The 24,829-nt window shown below is 40.7% G+C and overlaps 1 protein-coding gene and 1 pseudogene across 2 annotated transcripts in view; both read right to left on the bottom strand.

Moving 5' to 3' along the window:
• Positions 1–16,200, bottom strand: part of LOC119041354 (60S ribosomal protein L17-like) — a 34,975-nt pseudogene extending 18,775 nt beyond the window's left edge.
• A 2,719-nt stretch (positions 16,201–18,919) lies between these two features.
• Positions 18,920–24,829, bottom strand: part of GRIN2A (glutamate ionotropic receptor NMDA type subunit 2A) — a 362,545-nt gene continuing 356,635 nt past the window's right edge. Inside the window, exons 12-13 of one of the 2 annotated variants that reach the window (XM_037134584.2) lie at positions 19,545–20,716; positions 19,183–19,201 (exon numbers count right to left, since the gene is read on the bottom strand). In XM_037134584.2, coding sequence (XP_036990479.2) covers positions 19,183–19,201; positions 19,545–20,716 — 1,191 coding nt within the window. Of the gene's footprint in view, positions 20,717–24,829 lie in introns of both variants that reach the window. The other variant, XM_037134583.2, reaches the window with a different exon arrangement.

The following is a 24,829-nucleotide window of genomic DNA, read 5'->3' as shown; positions in this document are numbered from 1 at the left end:
GTTGTGACATGGAGTAAATCTAGGGCAGCTGTTCCAAAAATAGCTACAGAGTAAGGCAAGAGGAGGAGCTGGGCTTTTATGTACGTCACCTTCCCTTTGACTCATTCTTCATGTGTGTTATAAGGCCAGACAGGAGCAGGGAATTGACAAGAGTTCTTATGACCCATCATTTGACTTTCTGCAGTGTCTCATCTTGAGCAGGTCCTACCCCTTCCATGTGGCCCTGGTAACCCAGCTTTGTGACTGCCCCAAAGGGAGGGACACCCTAACTCTGGCCAATGCATTACCCCAGGGACACCTGGCCTATCCTCTTCAAGGTATTGATTCAGGGGTTTCAAGAAAACCACTACTTAGAGGAAGTTGGGCTTCTGCTCTTAAGAGCATAAGGCAAATTCATTTTGGGTACCTCTAAAGGCTTTATGTGGAGGATTACTTACTTAGAGCAAAATGAGAGATCCTTAAAGATAGGGAATATATTTCATTCATTTTTGTATGCCTCACAGCTTAGTACAGGGCATAGCACATGTATGTGCTCAATAAATAGATGAGGTAATAAGCATATATTTGAATGATGGAATCTACTTATTGAACAAACATGGATCTACTCTAGTTCAGCTTGGTATTTACAGCATATGTATGCAATTTAATACAATTTTGGTGTATGATTATAGGTTTAAGAAATATCTCCAGGCTAGAAACAGTTTCAAAATTTTGAGGGGTACAATTGTTACTTAAATTTCTATGGCCAGGGTTTGGATGGATGAAAGATCTACTCATATGGAACAAAAATAAGAAACAGAAAAATAGTCGAACCACCTTAGATAAATGGGGTCATATATACTTGGCCCTCTCCTGTATGTAACTAACTCTCTCTCTCTTTCTCACTTGCTTTCCCTAGACAAACCAGATATCATACCATTTGCTCTCTCAAACAGCCCTATGTAGAGACCCAAGTAGTGAGAAACTGAGGCCTCTTGCTAACAGTCAGGTGATTGAGCTTATAGCCTTCATCCCCTATCAAACATTCAGATGACTAAAACCCTAGTGCCATCTTGGCTGGAACCTCATGAGACACCCTGAGTCAAAACCACCCACCTAGGCTGCTTTCAAATTCCTAACCCATGAGAAGGTAGTATGTGTTAGCTGTTTGAAACCACTAAGCTTTGGTACAATTGGTCTTGTAGCAATAGATAACTGATGCAATTTTCATTCCATCTTTAGTATTAAATTCTGTATTAGTCGGGGTCCAATCAGATAAGAACACGAAGAGATTATAGTTAGATGATAGATTTGTTACATGGATTTGACCTTATGCAATTGTGGGAGGTGATTAAATACTATCTGTAAGGCTGTTGTCTTCATGTCTAATGCTGAAGATTGAAGTCCACAAGAAGGTCAACAGGAAGGGAAGGTGTATGTAAAGGGGAGGGGAAGAGCAAAGGTTATATGGGACCCATGAGAATGAGCCTGGAACTCTGATGAGTGATTGAAACCCATGTCAGTTCCTACTGCCTCAAACCTTGCAAAAATGGATGTCCTGCCAGAGAAGCTGGCACCCTTTGTTATAGAGCTCAAGACACATTTGGTTTCAGAGTTGGAGATGCTGAAGGGGACTCAGGGAGAGGTGGAGCAGTTGCAGGTTGTATTGACCCTACCCCAGTGACTGAGCGAGCACATAGATAGCAACATGTATGTCTACCCTGACTGTCCAAGCATAGAAACAAATGACGTCCTTTTATGGTCCATCTTCACCAGGAAGTCGACACAGTACAAATCCAACATTCTCTCTCAAAGGGTCTCATTCACACACGCAGTTTTAATTCAAATCTGTCTTGGTGATTTCCAAATTGTCTTTACCTCAATCCTTTTCCTGTGCCTCACATGGCCCACTATCTTTTCTTCAAATCACTTCATTGAGGTGTGATTGACATGTAAAGAGCTGTATATATTTAATGTATAAAACTGGATGAGTTTGGGAATAGTATACATGCATGAAAACATTACTGCCATCAAAGCCACAGATATATCCATGGCTTCCCAGTTTCCTGACACCACTATTGTTGTTTGTTGTTGTCATTGTAAGAACACCTAAGATCTACCCTTTTAGGAAATTTTAAGTCTAAAATATTGTTAGCTATAGGCTCTATGCTATCTAATAGATCTCTAGAACTGGCTTATCTTGCCTAACTAAAACTTTGTATCCTTTGACCAAAATCTCCCTATTCCCTCTCCCTAGCCCCCCATATCCCTGGAAGTGACAATTATAATCTCTGCTTCTGTGTTTGATTATTTCAGACTCTACATATAAGTGAGATCATTTGCCTCTTGGTTTCAATTTTACTTAACATAATGTCCTCCAGGTCCATCCATGTTGTCACAAATGGCAAGATTTTCTTCCTTTTTAAGACTGGGTAATACTCCATTTTTTTTGTGTGTATATAACAAATCTTCTCTATCCATTTATCTAATAACTGACATTTAGGTTGCTTTCATATCTTGGCTATTGTAAATAACACTGAAGTGAATATGAGAGTGCAGGTATCTTTTTAAGGTCCTGATTTCAATTCCTGTGGATAAATAACCAGAAGCAGGATTTTTGGTCATATGGTAGTTCTGTTTTGAATTTTTTGAGGAACCTCCATATTGATTTCCACAATGACTTTACCATTTTACATTCCTACCTACAGCATAACATGCGTGTGCTACACTGGGTTCTCTTTATTCCACATCCTCACCAACACTTATTATCTTTTTTAAAAAAATAATAGCCACTCTAACCATTGTGAAATGGTATCTCATTGTGATATTTATTTGCATTTCTCTGAAGATTAGTGGTATTGAACATTTTTTTCATGTGCCAGTAGGATTCCACAAGGCATTATGTTGTTGGGAAACTTCACAGTAGGGGGAAGTAGATATATTAAAGGAACAAATAACATGTTTTACTGGAAAAGTAACCAAAAAGTCAGAGGAGCTCATAAGATGGAGTCACTAACTCTGTTTTGGGTAAACCAAGAAAGACTCAGAGGTGAGTCAGAAGTAAAAAGATAACTATAGCTAAACAACAAAACAAACAAGCAAGCAGAATAAAAACAAAGACACTGAAATAGAGAACAAGGGGGCAGTGACAAGAGGGGAGAGAAAAGGGAATTTAAGGGGGAAAAAGGGGAGGGATTTGGAGGAACAAGTATGAAAGACACAGGGATGAGAACTAAGGTGGGAGGAAATGGGAGGGAGGTGGGGAGCATGGGGCAGGGGGGGGCTGGGATGGGAGAAATAGACAAAAAAACTGTACTTGAAAAATAACTAAATAAAAATATATATATATATATAAAAGATAACTATTTTTGGATAGTTAAAGGACATGGTATACTTAAGGACCCACTTGGGAGGTTACAATGGCTTGTTTTGTTGGATCATCACTTGAGTACAAGAAAGGAGTTGGAGATGAGGTTAAAGAATCCATGAGAGAAAGAACAGATGAAAAAACCCTTGCCAGACATGTCAAAGATTTTGGTCTTTACACTCTAGGCAACGGGAAACCATTAAAAGACTCTCCGTTGGGGATGACTTGGTCTAAATTTTATTTTGGCACAATGACTGTAGCAGGTATGTAGAGAAAGAATTAAAGGTGAGTCAATATCAGAGGCAGGGAGACCTGTTACTAACTAGAGTGTCATAATAATCCATGTAGGGGGAGATGGCAGTCTGGCAGTGGGGATGGAACGCAGGGGGGATGTAGGAGTGTAAAGACAGAAAAGTGACCAAAATTGAGGGAGAGAAGGAGAGAGAGGATTCAAAAGGACTGAGTGTTTTGATGTGGAAAATAAGAGCTCATGATGCTCTGCTCTGAGATCAGAAAGAAGAGAAACAAGTGCTGGCAGCAGGGGGAGGAGGGTGCATTTTGGTTTGAATATGTGAACTTGGAGTGCTTTCGAGATATACAAGAGGCAGCTGAAAATATGTTTCTGTGTTGTTATTTTTACTTCTTATCACTGATGAATAAATGTGAACTCTATGACCCTAAGCTTTATCCCTCATAGCCAAGTATCAAATATCCTCCAAATCAGTGAAGTGCTTTCAAGGCCTGAAGGCAATACCAATGCTTACATTTCCTCCCCTGTAGCTTGTGATGGAATGTGAGCTGTTTAGATGATGGGAGAGGATTGGCAAAGATTCAAATTTGGCTTGTGATTTAACTCATAATAGCGGGTTTGGGTGTTCAGATTATAAAGCCTCTGTGCATGTGATTGTATTAAAATAGGCCCATTGTTACCATATTTTTGTTCTGATGGTATTTTTACATCCTGAAGTCAGTAAAATATGCCATGGACCAATAAGCCAGACTAGACCCTGACTTCTTTGTGTTACTCTGAGCCTGCTAGAGAAGCCATAGATAATCACCTTCTTGAGCTGTGGCATTATAATTTTCCAAGTGGGAAGTCCATGTGCTTGCTCTTCACTGTGCTTGGTGATTGGGGCGGGGGAAGAATTGGATCTGGGTGCTGTATAATAGGAAATGAAAGTCTCTTCCTTCTCTCTCTCTCTCTCTCTTTTTTTTTTTTGCTGCATGTTCCTTATTCCTTGGCTTTTGTTTTCAGTAATGGCCCCAAGCAATCAAACATAACAAAAGCAGAGAGCATATTTGATGCTGCCAGTTCTTGGGACCTTAGACTCTGAAATGGTAACCAGAATCACTTCTCTGCTTATTAAGAAATATAAGAGGATCAGGCTGTCAGTTAGAATACAAGGCTGCCTCCAGTACCTCTGAGTTAAGGACAAGGCTGCTGCTTCCTCTTCGGGCAGGAACAGAGACTAAGTGAGAGGAAGGTAAGATAAAGACAAAACTTCTGAAACACCCTAGCATGTCAGTGTGTGGTGGGAAATAGAAGAGAGTTGGACACTACCTCAAGAGAAAATTTAAAATTTCAAATGGAAAGTCATAGCAGTCTGCTCCTGGCTTCTGCCAGCATGCAGCCTGAGTGGAAGTTTTTGCTGAACAGAAGTGCACCAAACTTTGCATATACATCCCAAGAAATTTGAGCACTTTGGATATTCCAGAAGCAAAAACTGGGACCTCATTCCTATCTGCTGTTTTAGGAGAGCAGTGAATACTTTGCACATATATATGCCTACAACTTTCAGCACCATAAAAAGCTCATGGAAACAAAACAAAACAAAAAGCTGTGGCCACTTTTCTATCTGCTTCCTTAGGGGAAGGGCTTGATCCATCACCTCTAATTCATGGACCATCTCATTCTAATTCTATGGAAAGACTCTCTCTATCCCCTGTAATGAATGCATGGACTTCCATTTCATAAGGCAGGTTTTTTTGACATACCCTGAGCACAACTTCTACATTTTGGAACTAAAAAAAGTGGAAAAGGAGTTATCTTTTGTAGTGTATGATTAATCATATCCCTGCACAGCCTATGAAGAGGGCAGATTTGGAGCTGAAAATTCTCATTTTACAGATATATATGAGAAGACTATGAGAAGAATCAGAGAGTTGGAGTGACTGGCCAAAGGTCACAAAGCTATAGGATGTGGCCAAGAACCCAAGAATGTCTGGCTCCTCTTTCTGTTACATGTTTATTTTAAAATATTTATGGAGCCCTGGCTGGGTGGCTCTGTTGCTTGGAATGTCATTCAGTACCACAAAAGGTTGTGGTTTCCATTCTTGGTTGGGGCATGTACATAGGCTGTGGGTTTGATCCCCAGTCAGGGAACATACAGGAGGCAACTGACTGATGGTTCTCTCTCAGATCAATGTTTCTCTATCTCCCTCTCTTTCCCTTTCTCTCTCTAAAATCAGTAAACATATCCTTGGGTGAATATTATATACATACATATAATACTCTATTTTATAGTTATATATACACACATATATAATATGTATACACACACGCAGAGTGGATAAGGCATTAGGGACAGAGGCAGTTCCTGTCCTATACTCTATTGGAATCTAGGTAATAGTGAGCATAGAAATAGAGATAAAAGGTCATGGGATGTGAACTTGGGCTGACACATGCTTACCCCCTGACCCCTGCTTCACAACCACCTGGCTCACTTCAGCTTTCTGACCCTTGGTTTCGAAATATGTAAAAGGGAGACTATAATCCCTGTTACATAGAAGTGCTGTAAAGATTTCTACAGGGCTCTTTACAAAGATGGGTTAGTTTCAGCAGAACTCTTGGAAAATAAGGTAAATCACTCAATTTCTAGGAGAAGACTAGAGAATCTTCCAAGAGAAACACTTTTTGTTTTATCCTATAGCAAATTTGACGGATAAGTAAGAGATTTTTCCTTCCCACAGGACCGGAACTGCATGTTAATTAAGTTTGTTTGGCTGTCTGGTCATCTGGCTTCAGCCAGCAGAATCTTGGGGGAGAAAAAAAGAACTGAAACATGTGGATAGCTACGTCACTAGCAGAAGCAAATGTCCCAAGTCCTGAGTATAAATTGCTCCTAATTAGGAAATAATTATGCCCCCAAATGGGGCTACATGAATGTAAAGGCATCTCACAAATTGCTGATTAGTTTCCTAGCAGCAACGGTATTTAGTGCCACTTCGGTTAATGGAAAATGTATTGAAAATGGCCCACTTTTAATAGCTCCAGAAGAAGAGAGAAAAGACTTGGAATGAGAAGAGGCTCCAAAGACAGGGAATGAGGCAAGAAAAAAAGGAAAAAATGTATTCTTTTTCTTGGCGAGTGTAGTGTAGCAGGAGTTTGGGACATGAGGTTAAAATAGGGAGAGTTTTGATTTTATTCTGACCATAATGGAAAGGTACTAAAAGCTTGAGAGAAGGTGAGGAATATATTCTAATTAACATTTTTAAAAGATTACCCTGGCTTCTTTCTAGAGAATGGATGCACATGAAGGCAACAGGGAAAGAAGGTGGATGGATTAGAAAGCTACTACAGTAATATAAATGGGAGGTGGTGGGCTGGGTGACAGTGACAGAAGTGATGAGAAGCAGAGGGATTCTGAATGCATTTTACAGATCACCAAGGCAGAGCTGGCCATTAGGTTGGATCTGAGGGGCGAAAGAGGAGTGATGGATGAATAGGTATTTGGCCTGAGAAGCCAAGTCAGTAGCAGTTCTATTTCCTGAGATGAGGAATCTTGGAGAAGATCAGATTTCTGTGTGTGTTGGCAGGTGGTCAAGAGTATTTTTTAAAGGTTTTGGATGTGTTTAACATCTCTAGGTGTAGATCTAAAATATAGATATGCATATGTGAGTCTAGAGCTTACAAGGGTGGTTAAATCCAAATTTAAAAAATGAGGGGCGGGATTGTCAATGGCATTTAAAGTAAAAGGACTGGGTGAGATATTGTAGATTAGGTAGAGAGTGAGGTAAACCAAAAACAGATTCCCTATCTACCCATCGTGGCATGCACCCATTCAACATCTACCACTCTTTCACCCAGCCATCCTTCTACCTATCCACAAATGTTTAGTAAGTGCCCTCATTGTGTCAGATGCTGGGTGGGGTGCTAGGACTCAAAGGTGAAAAATACTATGGCCTCTTTCTGGAAAAGCTCACATTCTAAGATAGTACACATAAAACATACAGTAAAGCTGCCAAATTATTTGATGGGAGTGTGTACAAGAAGCAAGATCAGTCAGTTGTTATCTCTGCTTCTGAAACTTCTTACTTCATGAATGTATATTTAATATAGACTATCTTCCTTTCTTTATTCCTTCCTTCACTTCTTCCTTTCCTTTTATCACCCAAAGGCCACTCTTAAATTAGGACTGCATCTTATAATAAAGAACATTTGGAATCAAGAAAATGAAATAGGCAGATATTCAGTAGACTTTAAGCATCATGAATACTTAAAGCTAGGGGAGGGCTTGGAAAGACTGAGAAGAGGTTTCTACTGACAATACATTTTGAAGGAGGATTAACAGTTGACAAGAAGACGTGGAGGAGACCAGCAGTCCTGGAGGAGAGAAGAGCATGAGTGAAGGCATGGGAAAATGAGAGTGTTTGGTGTCTTTCTTTGCAGAGGAGCAGAAAGATCTCTAACACAGCATAAGTAACATGGTAGAAAGGGGTACAGAACCTGGCTGGTGTAGCTCAGTGGATTGAGCACGGGCTTGCGAACCAGGCAATCGTGGTTCTATTCCCAGTCAGGGCACATTCCTGGGTTGCAGGCCGGTTCCCTGCAGGCCAGTTCCCAGCAGGGGACGCACAAAAGGCAACCATACATTGATGTTTCTCTCCCTGTCTCCTTCCCTTCCCCTCTAAGGATAAGGAAATAAAATCTTTTTAAAAAGGGGGTATAGAAGACACTGGAAAACTTTCTGTGCTCATGGGTCATAAGTCTGGGCCTTTCCTGGGGGTCACTGTTTTAAGTTAAAGGCTTTAAATAAAGGAGAGGTAGAATGAACATGGTCATATTTTGGTTTTAGAAATGTCAGTTGATTTGACGATGGGGATTGCCAAATAAAAATTAAATCTGGCTTTAGTAAGGAGTGACTTTGTCCAGAACAATTACCTCAAGGGGAGAAATATATGATAACAATAAGAGGACTATTGATGTAGAGAGAATGCTCTGCAAGTGTCTCAAGGGTTAGGCAAAAAAGAGTTTTTCTTTTATAGGGAGAAGCAAACAAAGCTAGAAAGAACAGGTGAGATGTGAGATGAACAGGAGCAGCATTATTTGACAGAAGATCAGAGAATGTGAGGCCAGCCTATCCCCGGGAGGGGCTGTTAAGGAGAGGTTGTGTGCCAGTTCAGACTGAAGGTGGGCCAAAGTCAGGAATGCAGGAGGAGAGAAGCTTAACCAGCACTTGGTCAACAAGCATTTTGTTCCCAGTGATTAGTGGGACCACGAGTTCAGCCAATCATTTATGCAGGAAAAAAAAAAGGGAATTTGGTGAGGGGGGCTTCTATGTCTGGCCTTGGTAAACAAGGAGGCATCCATGAGTCATATCTAAGTCACATAAAGAAGAGTGGTTCTTTACAGTATATGCTATTTCTTGGAACACAAAAAAGGAGGGAAGGTCTTTAACCATTACCTTTTTTTCCAGAATCACAATCCACAGGGCTTGGTAAAGTTCAACATTATCCAGAGTCAAGACTGTAAGTGTGGGAACTGCACAGGAAGATGAGGTCCAGTTAAGGAACAGTGGCAGAGAATGTCAGTAAAATTCTGGAGCTTAAACATGGATTCTTCCCAATTCCATGCTTTCCTCTAAACCCCTTAAGTGCACAAAGGGGAGAAATCAAGTTATTTCCGCTTGTAATGATAAGCCTGCCTGACTCATCGGTGATGCCCACTGCTGCAGCAATGATGACAACAAAGACCACAACACTGTTTCTTATTTTCATATCAATTGGCAGAAATTATCTTTATTAGAAAAATGAAATTTTCCTGTATTTACATTTTTACACCATAGGACCGGGCACTTTCATTGTCTTGGGAGTTATATACAGATCAGTTTGCACACACATTTCAAACCCCATTCCTTAAAACAGTTGATAACACATTGAACAAAAATAAAAGACATACTACAAGAAGACAACCATAGTATATACTTCCTCTATCATAGAAAGGTGTTAAGCAAACATGTAATTTAGTAGCTATCCTTGGAAATATTTAATACAGTTAGTAGCACTTCCTCATGCAATGGATTAAAATGACAGGTATAAGCTGCTGTGATTGGTACATGAACATCTATTCCCAAATGGAAACCATTGAGTAGAGCACACAGCTTGCTTTGGGCTCCACCATACAAGAGATCAAGCCAGTTCTGATGTGGGTTTTGGATTGTGTTTGAATGTAGCTGCGAATGGAAACCCTTTATATAAAGCTCAATCCCATCCATTTTGGGTTAAAATAGACTCAGACATGGACCATAAAAGCTGCTTCATTCCATTTCTCTCTTGTGGGTAATGGCCAGCTTGTGTCTTAGGCAATGTCTTCTAACACAAGTGAAAGATCAAGAGTTTACTCTCCTTTTCTGTCTAGGAAGGCCATTAATTATGATTTTAATGATCTAGTTCTTATTCTAGCCACCGAATTAACTCACCAAATTCTTTCTGAATATTCAGCTTGAAATATATATACTACACACAAACACATATGCACATATTCCATTATGATAAACAACATTGAGATGTCCTGATTAAATAATTTGGCAAGTATATGATTTTAACTATGTTTTAGCAGAGGGAAGAACAAGATTAAGATTCACAGTTAAAAACAACTGATGATTCTTCAGTTGATCTTTGATGAGTTGATCAGTTGATCTTTGGGGACTCTCAGGCTTAGAAGGTGTTTAAGCCAATTCTGGCCATGTAATTAGCTATAATGAGGAGTTTACTGAATTTTCTATGAAAAAGTTATTCTTGATCTTACCTCTTATTTGAAAAAATGCACTTGACGTCCTTTACCAGTGAAAAATATGGGAAACATGAACGTCACAAGTGCCATATTCATCTTCCCCAAACTCATCAGAATTTGACCCCAACAGTTGTTGAATCTTTAATTTCTAAACTGGAACATTTCCTTAGTGGTCATGGCCCCAGAGCTATAAACCTAATACATTTAAGAATTAAAAAAAAAACAGGGTTAAAAGTCAGTAGTGTTCATTTATTCAAATTAGCTTAACTGAGAATAGAAATAATTCAGCAAGTCTTAGGTGACTAATGTAAAAATATTAATTGAATTCAAAAAGTTATAATTGTTTCCATGAAAAAACCAACCATGTTTTTATATATCTGGACCTTCACTATTTGTTCAGCTATGAATGGTCTTTGATTTGAGCCCTTTAAAGCTTAAAACAGCAAAATGTCAGATCGATGAGGAGTATTTAAAATGCCAGAGACAAACTTATGTTGCTGGAGAACAATTAACCTTATTAATTTAAAAGGCAGCTGTGGTATTGGCTACATGTTATGTCAATATCTTTTGAAGGCTCATCTTAAATCCTTCTCAAAGGGATAAGAAAGAAATAAGTGGAAGAGGTTATGACCCAGGGCTATGGCTAATGAGGAATGTTCTAGAACTGCAAAAATGCAAACTCATTTTTTCGTGGATATGGTCCATAAGAGGAATTTATCAGTGATGATCTCAGTTTTGTCTGTTTGTTTCTGCACACTGCTGACATCTTATTTGAAGAAGTTAAAATGAGAAATGGCTCCATTTTAAACAATTTGGTTTCTGCTCCCTGGAGAGTTGTGTGCTTTGAAATATGGCCCCAGTGAAGAAATACCACTAGCCAAATTGTTCTTTTGAGTGTTCCAGTTTCTGCACAGTTCAACATCCTTGGGAGAATGTGGTCATGCACTGTGGACCCAATGACTGGGTCTCCAATAGCTGTTAAGTAATAATAACCTTTTTGCCCTAAGAGACTTTTTACTATCACCTTGAAACAGCTAGAGAATTTCTCAGGGATGAGGACATTAGGACAACTGACTGATTCACAGAACCTTCCAGAAAAACATTCCTCAGATTCCAGATCAGTGTCCTCATCTATAAAATGGACTTAATGGGCTCCTTCTCACAGTAAATATAAAGTGCCAGGAGAGAGCAGTGTGGCTTACAACACAGAGGGGGCAAGAAAAAAAGAATGTGCGAGCTTGGTGTCATTGTCCACCCAGTGGATTAAGTGCTACGCCATTCTGAAATCCTAGAATACCTAATGGAAACATTCCAATTCGACACTCTTTAAAGAGACAAACTGAACAAGCATTCACTAATTCAATAGTTATCTCAATGTCAGTGACCAGGAAAGTAACTCTAAGGTGATTAAAAAAAAAAAAAAGAAAAAGACTGAGAAGGAAAAACAATCCTACTATCTGGCCTTCAGTCATTCTGACCACCAAAGTTCTTGGTCATTTATGTAAAAGTTTATTTCCTGTCTTACCTCAAACCTTATTCTGTCTGCTTGGCAAAAATAACCAAAAATATAGATAAAGTAGAAGGGACAGTCACTTGCAAATAACATGACCTTTTTGAAAATAGGCCAAATGTTTTGTTAGGACAGCTTTAATGAGGGGGCTACAAGGCAGAGTGTGTGCACGTGCATATGTGTGTGTGTCCACACACAAGTGAAGACATACTATTTGCATATATTTAATGGAATTAGCCCTGATGTCTGTTGGGAAAATAAGGGAGGGAATATTTAAGATTAGGCACATGCTAAATAGAGAAAATAACTCTCTGGGAACCAGAAAAGTAAATGCTGAGTGCAAGCATACAGGGGAGAGACACAAACAGCATTCACGTCTCAGAAGCTACTGAGAATGAAGTTGAGTTACCCAGGAGTTCTCAATGCACCCCAAACCAGACAAGGAGGGGAGGACACTGACTAACTTCCTCACAACAGAGGCTGAAATTCAAAAGAGAGCCGCGGGGACCTCTAAACAGCATATCTCTCTTTCTGACTTCTATTCTGACCTCTCTGGAACAGATCAGGCACTTTAAGAATATGCCTAACATTAGGGATTTACTAAAAAAATTCTTATTGATGAGGCTGCGATGGACTTGAGCCCAGTTTCCTTATCTTTAAAATGAAAGCACTCAGACTTACAGCCTAAGGTTATTTGGAGAATCACATTCTAGGATAGGCCTAGAATATTGTCTATACTCAACATAGATATATTTTAATATTTCCAAGTTTAACTTCTGACCCAAGGCATATATATATATACTTGGAATAAGCAAAAATATAATATTCCAGTAATTTAATAATAGGATGGACAGAGAAAAATAAGCTCACTCCCTACCCGCCATTTTCCTGAAATTTCCCTGCCCCATTTTCTCTCCAGGGCACCTGATGTGTTCTTTTTCACCAGCCACAACAGTAGGCACTTGGGACTCAACAAGAAACTTTCCCTGCTCCCTTCCCTGATACATTTATAACCTGAACTATCAAAAGTACTCTTCACAAGTCAAAAACAAAACCAAACAAAAAGGCTTTCAGGAAATAGTTTTTTTTTACATTACTATCTATTTTCTAACCCTTTGAGGACTTTTCCAACCTCTCCTTAAAGCACATATAAAGTAGAGCAGGAAGGAGGAAAAGGCTGGAGAACTGAGTGGAATCAGATCTGAGCCTGTCTGTGCAAAATGTGGAAGGGCAAGTTTAGTCACCTGTTTAGATGCTCCTAGGCTTCCTAAATACCAACTTTGAAGGTTCAAGTAACCAAGGGCATCCCGAGGAGCACCAATTATATTCTCCAAAGTTACTTACAGATCTAGGGGAGGGTGTTTTGTTTCTTTGATTGTGGAATCGGATAGATTTTTATTTTCTGGCAAAACTTTTATTCATCATTTCTAGTTTCTACATTTACTCTGTTTGCATTTCCTGTGTCCTTGGTTATCTTTTGTATTAAGGAACATAATGCCTAGACCATAAGCTACTATGGCAAGATACTATATTTTCCATTTCCTTTGCAGCCCCTTAATCCCAAATTGGCCTTAAAAGGAGAGTGGATACTCAGTGAATTGCTATCAGCTGATCAGTGTCCTTTACTCATCCTTAGCTTATGAGGAAGAGAACTCTATCACCTCAATGATCACTGCCAGCTTTCATCTTTGGTTTGAGGTTTTAAACTATAGCATTCATTGACTCCTCCCAGGAAATAGGTCTTTGAAAAAAAGTTTTTTTCTTTTCCAGGACTCTGAGGCAGGAAGTGCTGGGGATCTCAAAGAAAAACCAAAACTCAAAGAGAGGTGCTTGGGTCTGTGTAAGGCAAGAGGCAAAGAAAGATGGGTCAATTCTATGAGGTTCCTGGCTCTTATCCCAGAGGGACTCAGGAGAGCCCCCAAGAGAAACATAGAAATGAGTCAGCATGGTAAAGGGAACCAAGCTGGGAACTGGACCATGAAGTCTTAGGTTCTGGACCTGGCTCTGATACTGTCAACCTGAAGACCATATAGATTACTGACTCCTTGGGAATTTCATCTCCTCTTAGTGTTCCATCTCCTCCCACCCCTTCCTCTACCTCTTGGTGTATTTCTTTCAGTTATGTTTTTCTAAGGCTCTCCTGGGCAGGCACCTTTCACTGATACTCTACTGAGGGTAATTCTGGCCACAGAAAGAGTGAGGGTGGGGAAAGAGGATAAGGAATTTAATAGGAAATATGCTCTTCGATGGGGTTACAGAAATCATATACATGTCCATTATCAGTATTGTCTTCAGAAGCAAATGTGAGCAGAATATATTCCATACCCCTAACTCCAGATACATTTTTAAAGAAGGGGTCAAGAACACCAACACCCAAATCCCACTGGGCTCTGTCACCCTTCCTAGAAGTGAGATTTTTAAAAGATAGTGCCCTCTCTACAGAAGTATCATCCCATCAGTAACCAGAATGGGTTTTCCATGTGTTAATACCATTATTACCATTCAATTTTTAACATAAACTTTACATTATGTACAATTTTATTTGTATAGTACACTTACATGTGAATTGTAGAAATCAAGCATGTATAGTATATACATGTGTACACAAACATTTGTATTCACAGGATAAGTGCATTTGATTATCTCCGGTCTCTATCCAGTGGCAAGCTGACCTCATGTGATACAATTAGATTTGAACACAGTACAATGGAAAGGGATCAAAAGGGAAAGATCAATGGCATACTGGAAGAACTTTTCAAGTATAGGCCCCACTTTACCTCTCATTAAGCACTTTCAACACTGTTGACCAAAAGAAGATGGGGTATCCAGAAATGCCTCATTTTGTCTCAAGTGAAAATAAACAATGCTTTTGGAATGGAAATTACCTTTATAGAGGACTTTTAATTCATATTGAATATCAACCAATAAGTTTAGCTTCTACCTACTCAGTTTCATTTTGCGTTTTTACCTTGCAGTCCAATTATGTGTATTATATCCATGGTTAATACAAAAGCAGAGTCCATTCCAAAGACAGCTCATGTCCTCTCTTCAAGGATTCATGTACAAGAGCAATGCACAAAGAAACAGTACAGAGATGTACATCAAGTTAACGAGTAATTCAGCTCTTCTGAAAGATATTTAGGTTTCTCAAATAAGTATTTATTTAGGTCTCAAACTGCAAGGGATTTCAGTGTAACGTATTTATTGATATGACAACTGATTATTAAAGCTGCACTTTTTAGGTTTAAAGAAGATAAATTTTTAATCACCATTTAATTAACACCAACTTTTTTTCCTTTTTCATTAGCAATTCTATTTGCAAAGAATTCAGGGCATTTGTCATTTCCTGAGAAGGATGCAGAATATTAAATACACATCAGCACTAGACATATCAAATAGAATAAACAATGTGTGCCTGCCGTGGATCTTTTGACTAATTAACTGCCTTGGCTAGAGTCCCATTTAAGTGAAACTATTTCATTTGTAAACAAGGTGTAATTTTCTTTTTTCTCCCCTGAAAATAAGCATGAATTGATTTGACTGATTTTGCAGCAATGGGTGAATTTTAATGCTTTCATCAGAAAAGCTAAGTATGAACACTGCTCAGGCTCCCTGTGAAGCAGGGAAGAGAAAACAAAGTACACTCCATGAGATACCCGGTCATGGTGCTGGCTATAATCACACAGTGCGATTTGCAAAGGACAGAAGAGTAACGTGTGGGGAGATTATAATCTCACACCTCCCATGGAAGCCTCACTGGCAGAAAAAATAGATTTATCAGGAACATGCCTTCTCAGAAAATTGAAGCCAGCCATGACCTAATAACCTGAGTATGGGATAATAAGCAAAACTATTTTCCACAAATGCACAATTTTCCCAGGAGAGAATTTATGCCCTAGAAGACTGTCCTCTTTAACATAGAGTATTTTAAATTCATTGCATGTATGTACTGTTACACATGGGCAAGAACATGAGCATTTGCATTCAGGTATATCAGTTGGGCCCTTCTCAAAAGGAGACAATCATATAAAGTTAATGAGACAGCATTACAATGCCAGCTCTGACCTGAGTCAGGTATAACTCAGGCACGAAATTGGGTTCAGAGATTCTGGCTCCTTGGCATGAACAAATCTAAAGTCGCAGAGTCCTTTGGGATGGATCCATAGTTCAGGGCTTTCTATTTCATTTTTGTCACCTCCTGTACTGTAGGCATACTGTACTGTTGGGCAGTGTACTCCTGATATTCTTTTCCCAAAGAACTTACCAGATGTGAATTACCTCTGAAGAGCTCCAAACATCACCTTTCACTTGAAAATTGACCATCTGGTCCATGGTCAATTTTCTTATATTTTGGATCATCCCAATTAAGAATCAGTAAATGAATGTAGGAGGGAAATTAGGTATTTATTATATAGCAACAAATTCTGACTATTTATTTTTTAGAAAACTTTTGGGTATGAAGGAAGTATATATTTTTTGGTATATTACTATTGGTTCTTCTAAAAGTCACACTTTTAGTTTCTTACCCAGAAAAGTATGAAGTTAATAACAGGAATAATGCTGTTATTAGAAGGCCTTTTCAGTTATAGAATCATTCCACATGTAATTTGCACTCTCCCTGAAGATCTCTGTTACATTTGGCAACCCCATGCATTTTGAGGACACTGGAGAAAGACAAAGCCTTACTGGATTAGTGACATACCACTGCTCCGTATTCTGGGGAGACTTTTAAATTCTTTTCATGTTAAGACATACCAAACTTGTGGGTAAATGAAGGTGATCCTGACTGAGTGAAGATAGGTCTGGGATGCAATGGAAGGTCAAAGGCAGAATGTTCTAAAAGATGATAGAATCAATGGTATGCCTAAGATGGGAAATTGGAGTGACTATTCAAAGTCCTTTAATCTAGGCTCCTCCATTATTGGGCCTACAGGCAGCAAAAGTTGCATTATTCAGTGTTCAAATACAAAATACAGTGTTCAAGTATATTTGTTATCCACATCTAGTCAGTCCCTTCTTCCTTTCTATCTCAAAAATGACGAGACTTCCTCACCCATTGCCTTTCTCTGCCTCTCTACTACTGACTGAGAGTTACTACAACCAGTTTTCATCATTGTGGGAATATTGTAAGTCAGGTGCACTTCCCCAGAGATGGAGCCATTCAATGAATCCTTACACTCAAAGACAATTATTCCCGGCACCTGCCCACTCACAGGAAAGCACTACCTACAAAATAGAGCTCACCATTAATGAAGGGAACAAGATAACTTTTCAACATGCCACTCCATCCCCTTTTCTAAGAACCTAAAGCAAAACTCAGGAGGAAACAATGGTCAGGCTGGTGTACATTAGCTTAGGGTTTCTGCAGCACATCACAAAACAGACCGAGGCACTCTGAAAAAACTGATGGCTACTTCTCCCAAATATTTCAGGGGTAGTAATAGATTTAAAATACAGTAATTATTAGATTAACATATAAAATGTTTAATATTGTTTGTGTTTTTTATAATATTTAATCTTTAAACTAGAAAATTCTGGTCTGATAAAGTATCATAACAATGGTCTTTATGTATTTAGGCACTTGGCATGTGCCAGGCACAGTGATGAGAGATCCCCGGGGATAAAGAACCTCCCTCTTCCCCCAAATATGTTAAATGATTATCATTTCACATCATACATGCACAGGTTTGAGTAAAAAATGGGATAATGGAAGGAACTAGAAAATGACAAATGCTTTGAGGAATTTTTCATCTGCCTCTGTTGGTGTTAGTGAAACAGGCTCCAACAGAGTGAATATTTCAGAAGAGAGAAATCACTTGTCCCACTGATGTTTATCCATAATTTGGAGGATGCTCAGGGCAGATGTTTGAGTGTCTCTCGTGTTTTGAAGGTTTTTGATTTGAGGAGGCTGGGGTGGAAACAAGTGTCCAACTAAATTTCATGACGTTAAAAAACATAAACCTAAAACCACACTAGCCTTCTGCAGACAGATGGCATTGGACTTCTTACAGATCACAGCACACATATGGCTGTTGGTGCGTGCCACCACATTAACAACCCTGGGAACAGCAACACACAGTTAATTAGATACCACCATGGCTGTTCGGCAACTGAATGAGCTACGGTTACTCTGGGAGGAAAGGGGTAACGGATACTATACAACCCTGAGTCAACACCAGAAGGGAGGAAATGCAAACTTATGTACACAGGAGTCTTCAAGATAAACTACAATGGCCACTATGTCATAGACAGAAGATCCACACTTAGATATTGAAGACATACATGTGTTAGTTTACGCAGCTCTAATCAAGACCATTAATGCCAAAGGTGAGAGTGTTGGTGAAACACGCAAATGGACAGCCAAAGAGATTCTTGTAGTTCTATGCCTGAGGGCCCTTCTGGCCTTTTACTCCAGATGTATCTTGGAAATGGACTATAATGAAGGTACCATAGTTAGCATGAAACCCACTGATTTGCTATTCTTTGGGGGAGCCTGGAGTCCTGGGCTTGGGCGTGGGCTGTGATGGAAGGCATGACAGTAAAGCTGAAACGGTTACAAAGCCAAACTTCCTAATCCCTTGCACATATCAATCTCACTGTAGTGCAGATTTATTTGGTCTGTGTCAGATTTACATGCATACCATATTGCTTATTCTGTATTAGAGAAACCATTAGGCATTTCTGATGAGAAAAATCACATGGTGGACTGACTTAATAGAATTTGGAATATAGGAAATCACAACATCACCATTGACATCCATTGACATCATTACTGCCAACATACCTAGTGGGCATGTCCAGGAGACCTGCCCTTTTATTTATTATTTTTGGTTAAGGATTCATCTATCTCATATCTACCATTCTCAGCACGCACCTCACAATATTCTTTGAGTGGAAGACTATGGCATGTAGCCATGTGCAAAAGAGCCAACAAAAAATGCCTTCCTAAATCCTCTTCCTCTTTGCAGGGCACTATTGGACATCCAACATTTTCCCTCCAGAGCGTTGGCCACTGTATGTTTCCCTATAGATAAAACATTAAAGGAAGGTTTTAAACGTCAGATTCAATACTAGGCATTTTCTTGTACACACGTCTATTGCTGCAGGAATTCAAAACCCTAGGGGTAGAGTACATATTATTCTTATTTGCAGCATAAGGCATAACATGCTCGGAAATATACACATCGTTGTGGCCTCTACTGTCCCTGGAACAGTATGATGCCGTTGACCTCAAGGACGATCGAAGGTAGCTGTCATTCACTGTCTGGGATGGCAAGGAGTGTTTATAAGGGTCCGAGGGGCATCTCCCAATGACTAAGCGTTGGTCATCCCCATAGGAGTGGAGGAAAGGGTTATCAGAGGTGTGGTCTGGCAAGAGAGACTTGCTCCGCTTGCTGTCCTCCAGACCCTGAGGGAAGAGGGAGCTTTTGTTCCCCAAGAGTTTGCTGGAGGGGACACTAACAAGACTCCCGTATAGATTTCCCTCCAGAAGACGTTCCCTGTCCTTGAGGCTTATGCTCCGAGAGGGCCTGCTAAGGTCCATCTCCCTAGGTTTGTCAAGGATGTTATCGTAGGAATGCTGACGGCTAATTTTTAGCTTGTTCTTTTGGAACTGGAAGGTGTTGTTTTGTGCCCAGTCCTGCCGGTAGGCCTCTTCCTGGGTGGCTGGATTACCTGTCTCCTGAAGCATCTGGTCTTCATCGATGTCATAGAGATTCCCCATCCGTAGGCAGGCATCACACTTGAAGGGAGACCTCATGGTGAAATGTCCTGAATAGGTGGGCAGGTTGGAAAGGCAGCTCCTGCAGTGTGTGGAGTTCTGCCGGTAACGGTCACTGCCCTCACTGAGAGGGGAACTTTTGTCTTTCAAGGTGAAGTGCTTGGAGTAGAGTTTATACTGGTCATTGTTAGGAAGCCCATCTTCATTGTGCAGAGGGTTCCTGTTCATGGGCAGCGTGGAGTCCCCCTTGCGGAAATTCTCGTTGTGATCCTGGTAGGCATCTGGGAAGTCCACATTCTCAGGAAGGGCCATGTTTTCAACAAACTGGGGGGGATCTAGGTGGAAACTTGGCTCCTTCTCACCATCAATGGTATAGATCTTGTCCCTGGGGGAGCTTGCTTTTGTCTTCAAGTAGGACCTCTCAGCCTCACTGCAATCCTTGGGGTACTTGGAGGCCACTGACATTTTGAAGTTGTCCTTGGTCTTGTGGTTCTTACTGGTGTCGGGTTCCCTGTGGCATGTGGCCCGACTCGAAGTTTCTGAAATGTCTGAGTGAGCCACCTCTTCTGGAAGGTACCTAGGACTCTTTAGGGAGTGGGTCCTATTCTCCACTGTCCCTTCATTTCTCTGGGAGACTGGGTTCTGGGTCACTGAATCTTGACGTATAGATTCCACGGATTTCTTCCAAAGCTGCCTGGGTCTGGAGTTCCCTTTGGGTTCTGTGCTCACAGCCACCTCCACTGTGTTAGGATTGGACTCATTGAGAGTCAAAGGGTGCTGACCCTGGAACACATAGTTATTGAGGTTATCCTTGTGTCTATTGGCCACAAATGTTTGGAGTTCATTCATGTTGTCCCCAAATATGCTATCTTTTCCCTGAAAGGACCTGTTGTCTGAATATATCAAATTTCCTTTGTCTGAAACCATGTCCATGATGAGGGAACCTCTTTGGATGAGGTCAGCAGCTCTTTTGGGAGAATCCATTCTTGAGTTCATGTTGGACATGTTGGAGATGTCTTTGGCTGACCGAAAGAGTTTTAACATGTTGCTCTGTGACCCGCTCAGATTGAAGTCTGGTGACTTCTTTTTTTCTTCAATATGCACCCCATGAATACAGCTGTAAATGCCCTGTGGGAAGTGACATAGCACACCATCAGCAGCAGCAATGAAGAAACCACACCTCACCTGAACTCAGCCTGAGAGGTCAGATATGGCCTTCTTGTAGGAGCCCTGGAGAAATATTAAAATTCAGTCGGAAGTCTGATAATGTCTCTTAAATGGATGAGACCAGTGACAAGGCATCACACTAATCTTGTCTCTCTGGCTCAAGATTATTGGACACTTTTCCAAATAGTCATACATGAAGTTTGAGAGGAGGTATCAATGAATGCTCATGATACCAGAGTCAGCTCTTGACAAACAAAGTTGGCATAAAAGGACCACCTATTATTAATTCTTTTGGTAGATTACCCCTACTTACATCCTGAAGCTATCAATCAAATCATGAGCCCCAAGCAGGTCAATCAGAAAAATCCCTTCTGATTAATGGTAGGCATGAAGTATATACATGATCAATTAGATTTTTTTTTTGAGGAATAAACATAGATCCTGGGATAGAAGGAGCAGTTTCAGGGGACCAGCACTCCCACCATACGGGGACATTATCTTGAGAGTGAATTTATCATAGAACAAGGTAGAACCCAGGGGACAGAGAGACATGACATATTGACACTTTGGGGCCAGTCTCTTGAACTTTGTTCTTACCCCTCTCCATATATCCTTTGTGTGTTTGTGTGTGAATTTGCTCAACATGGAGTTGGGTTTTGGTTACTAGGGATGGAAGAGAGTCCTGATGACCATGGCATTTAAATCTATCTAGGGACTGAGTGACTTACAGACTCCTGGGTAGCTAAAATACAGGCATGTCCATCTATATGTCTCTTGTTTTCCACTACGCTTTCTTCCATACTTAAAACATAGCTGTTTACTTCTACTGAATAATAACTCAAGGGAAGAACTCTTGATTCATGCTAAATAGTAGGCAAGAGGGAATCAGTGACTTTGTGATTTGTGGTCCCCCCTCTCAACTCCTGCTTCTAGAGTTTGGCAGTTGTACCAAAAAGGAACAATCAGATCAAGCCTGAAGGATCTGATCTGCTCCTCTCAAGGATGATGGGAAGCCAGCCCAAGAAAGGGTTTGTGAAGTGAATGCAGCAGCTGCTGTAGACTTTGGCATAACTTGTGGGCAGTATATATAATTAATTGTGGACTCTGATAATAGTGGCTCCATCAGTTACCCACAGTGAGGAAGAGTTTAACCCACAGAGATACTCAAGGAACTGTGACAACCTCAACCCTGCTGCATTTTTCTTACAGTTTCCTAGAGACAGTTTCCACTTTGGCCTCCAATGAGAGGTCAATAGAAAAGTTGTGTGTTTGAACATCTCTTTCTCTGATACTCTCAACCCCAGGCTGCATGACATCGCACCATTTCCCACCTTCCTGCAGCCTTGTCTTTAGTTTCCTTCTCTGTGTCCTGTGTGGCTGGATGTTCACCTGCCAAGAAGCCCCATCTCCTCATTGCTTCCAGAGAGGCTGGGTGTGGAAATTATTCAAATGTACGTATATTTCTTACAGCACAGTGCTTTGGAACATTTTATATTAAACTATGCTTTTTCACCCAATTTAGTAATAGAATAATTTTATTCTTTGACCTAGAGGGACTGTGCTACCATGAGTGAAAATTGGGGCATTTTCTGTATGTTTGAATTAGCCAAGATCTGTGCTTTTTCTTCCTGTTGTTGGTATGATGAAAATAGTGTCCTTTAAGTTTTTTTCAAATTTTCAATTTCTTCTCCTTTTTTGAGATGTATCTGCTTTAATTTGAGATTAAAAAAAGAATAGTTATTTGGTATTTTCTTCTAATGAGCTTCTCTCTTTCCCCTTGAGATTCTGAGTACTTCCCTCAACCCCTTCACTGTCAGAGCAATATGGTCCCACCTGCTGAGAGAAGCCGTCTCTCTATCTAGAAAGACCCACAGAAGTGGTCAGAGAGCTGAGTTATGTTTCAGAAGATGGGAGGATGGCTCCTGACTGCTTTCTGTGACCCCTGGTTTTCCCTGGGACTAACTCACGTGACACAGCTAAGACAGCTCCCAGGTGCATCTGCCTGGTGAAGCCATAGGCAATAATCAATGTGACAGACCCAGCCTGTACCCCAGGTTTTGATGGCAGCATTCTCCAGGTGAGAATCTTCTAGACAGGCTGCTGAGGGATGGGGTGCACATTAGAGGATAATGTGAGAAAGAGTCAGAGGCTTGGAACCCAGTGGATGTGAGTCCCAGCTCCAACTTTACCAGCTCTGTGACTTCAGATAAGCCATTACATCTTTTTGAGCCTCCATTTCTACATGTGCAAAATGAGATCATACACTCCTAAGGAGGGTACCAGGGCAAAATAAAATAAGGTAAGCAAAGCACTTGACACAGTAGGGGCTCCATAAATGTAGGCTGGACAAGCTGCTCAGTCACCCTTGATCTGTCTTTCATTGTGTTACCTTGCCTCCTTTCACACTAGCATGAGCACACAGCGCCTATTTTGTTGGAGCTCCAAGAAAAGGCCTGTTACCCTTTACTACCAAAGACTTGTTCTTAAAAGCCACTGTGGCTTCCTGGTTAGATAAGCAGCCCAAATCCCACCCAGGAGCCAAGTCCCCAGGCTCATGTTTCTTTTCTCCCTGCATTGTTCTCTCTTTCTTGCTTCCTCTCTTATTCATAGATTCTGGCTACATTTTATGGGCTGTGGAAACAGGGTACCCTCTCAAACCTACACTGAGCTTAGCTAAAATTAACAGTGAAGACTCAACATGATGATCCAGACAATTTGCTCTGCTCCTGCCAGGGGCCCCTGACCTCTCAGAACATTCTCCATGGGGTACTGCTTGACTGTCCTTGGCACCTGGGCCTGATCCCTAAGGTGTCTGCTATGTACTCAAATGTTTGTGCCCTTCTCTCAAATTCATATGTTGAGATCTTAACTCCCCAATATGGTGGAATTAAGAGATTAGGCCTGCGAGGTACTTAGGTCATGAGAACGGAGCCCTCATGAATGGGCTCAGTGCTGTCATAAAACAGACCTCAGACATCTCTCCCAGCCTTTCCACCATGTGAGGGCACAGGAGATGTCTGTGACCCAAAGACAGCCCTCACCCGACCATTCAGACTCCTTGTGAGCAATGTATTTCTATAGTTTATAAGCAACTCAGTCTGTGGTTCATTGCAATAGCAGCACAAATGGACTAAGACAGTGTCTGTGCCTCCTCTATTGGCCCCAGCTGTGGGGTAGCCAGAAGCTCCTTGTTTCCTGCTCCCCTCATTTCGGCTCCTTGGGAAGGGGTCACAGTTCCATCTCTCTCGTCCTTGTCTTTGCTCTGTCTCCCATTCCTCATATCTTGGGGGACGCCGAGGCCATTTTTTTTATGGTGACAGGGAATATATTTTTCTAAATGGGAGGGAAAGCAGTTTACAAAAGTTAAGGGCATCCCATAGACAAGAGATACAGTTTTGTAAGTCGTTGAAAACAAAGGCCACAGATGTGGGAGAAGCTTGGTTCTAATGTTAAATAGCTTCTTTGAGCTCTGGCCTGTTCCCTGGGCAGTGCCAGAAGTGCATGTGTCTCCAGTTGTTTTTGTTCAAATTTTCCAGGACTTCCCAGGGGGGAGCAAGCCCACAGGAGGGCTTTGTGTATTTGCTGTGTGGCAACAACTTTACATATATTGTCTGGCTGGGCAGTGTGCTTTAGTTTGGAGAACTGGTAATGGAGAGACCCAGCTTATGTGCAGAAAACCCTGCCCTGGGGTAGAAGTAGAAGTGAATTTCAGAGCATTCTAGATGAATGTCTCTTAGAGAGGAGTGTAAGCTCTGAAACTAGCAAAAACATGCCATCCAACCCTGCACACACAGGCAGGTCTCCTCTTTCATGCTGTTTTTTTCTGGCATGAGAAACAAAGTGAGAAGACCCTTGTTATTTCAGGGAAACATAAAGTGGACTTTGAAGAGTCCCATTCTAACCTGTGGGGCCTCAGTTTCTCCACACATAAGATGGGTGTGATCAAATCAACCTCACAGGGTATTGTGAGGATTAGAGATAATGGCCCAATGTCTTGTTTCACACTAGGCATAATTCATTGTGTCACTGTGATCTTGCATTTGTAGGAAAGTAGGTTCTTTGCTTGGGAATTCA

Source organism: Artibeus jamaicensis, unplaced genomic scaffold, assembly GCF_021234435.1.
Source record: "Artibeus jamaicensis isolate MK-2021 breed Jamaican fruit bat unplaced genomic scaffold, CSHL_Jam_final contig_729, whole genome shotgun sequence".
In the NCBI taxonomy this organism is placed as follows: Eukaryota; Metazoa; Chordata; class Mammalia; order Chiroptera; family Phyllostomidae; genus Artibeus; species Artibeus jamaicensis.
The sequence above is the reverse complement of the archived record's forward strand: the minus strand, read 5'-3'. Positions and strand labels throughout refer to the sequence as shown.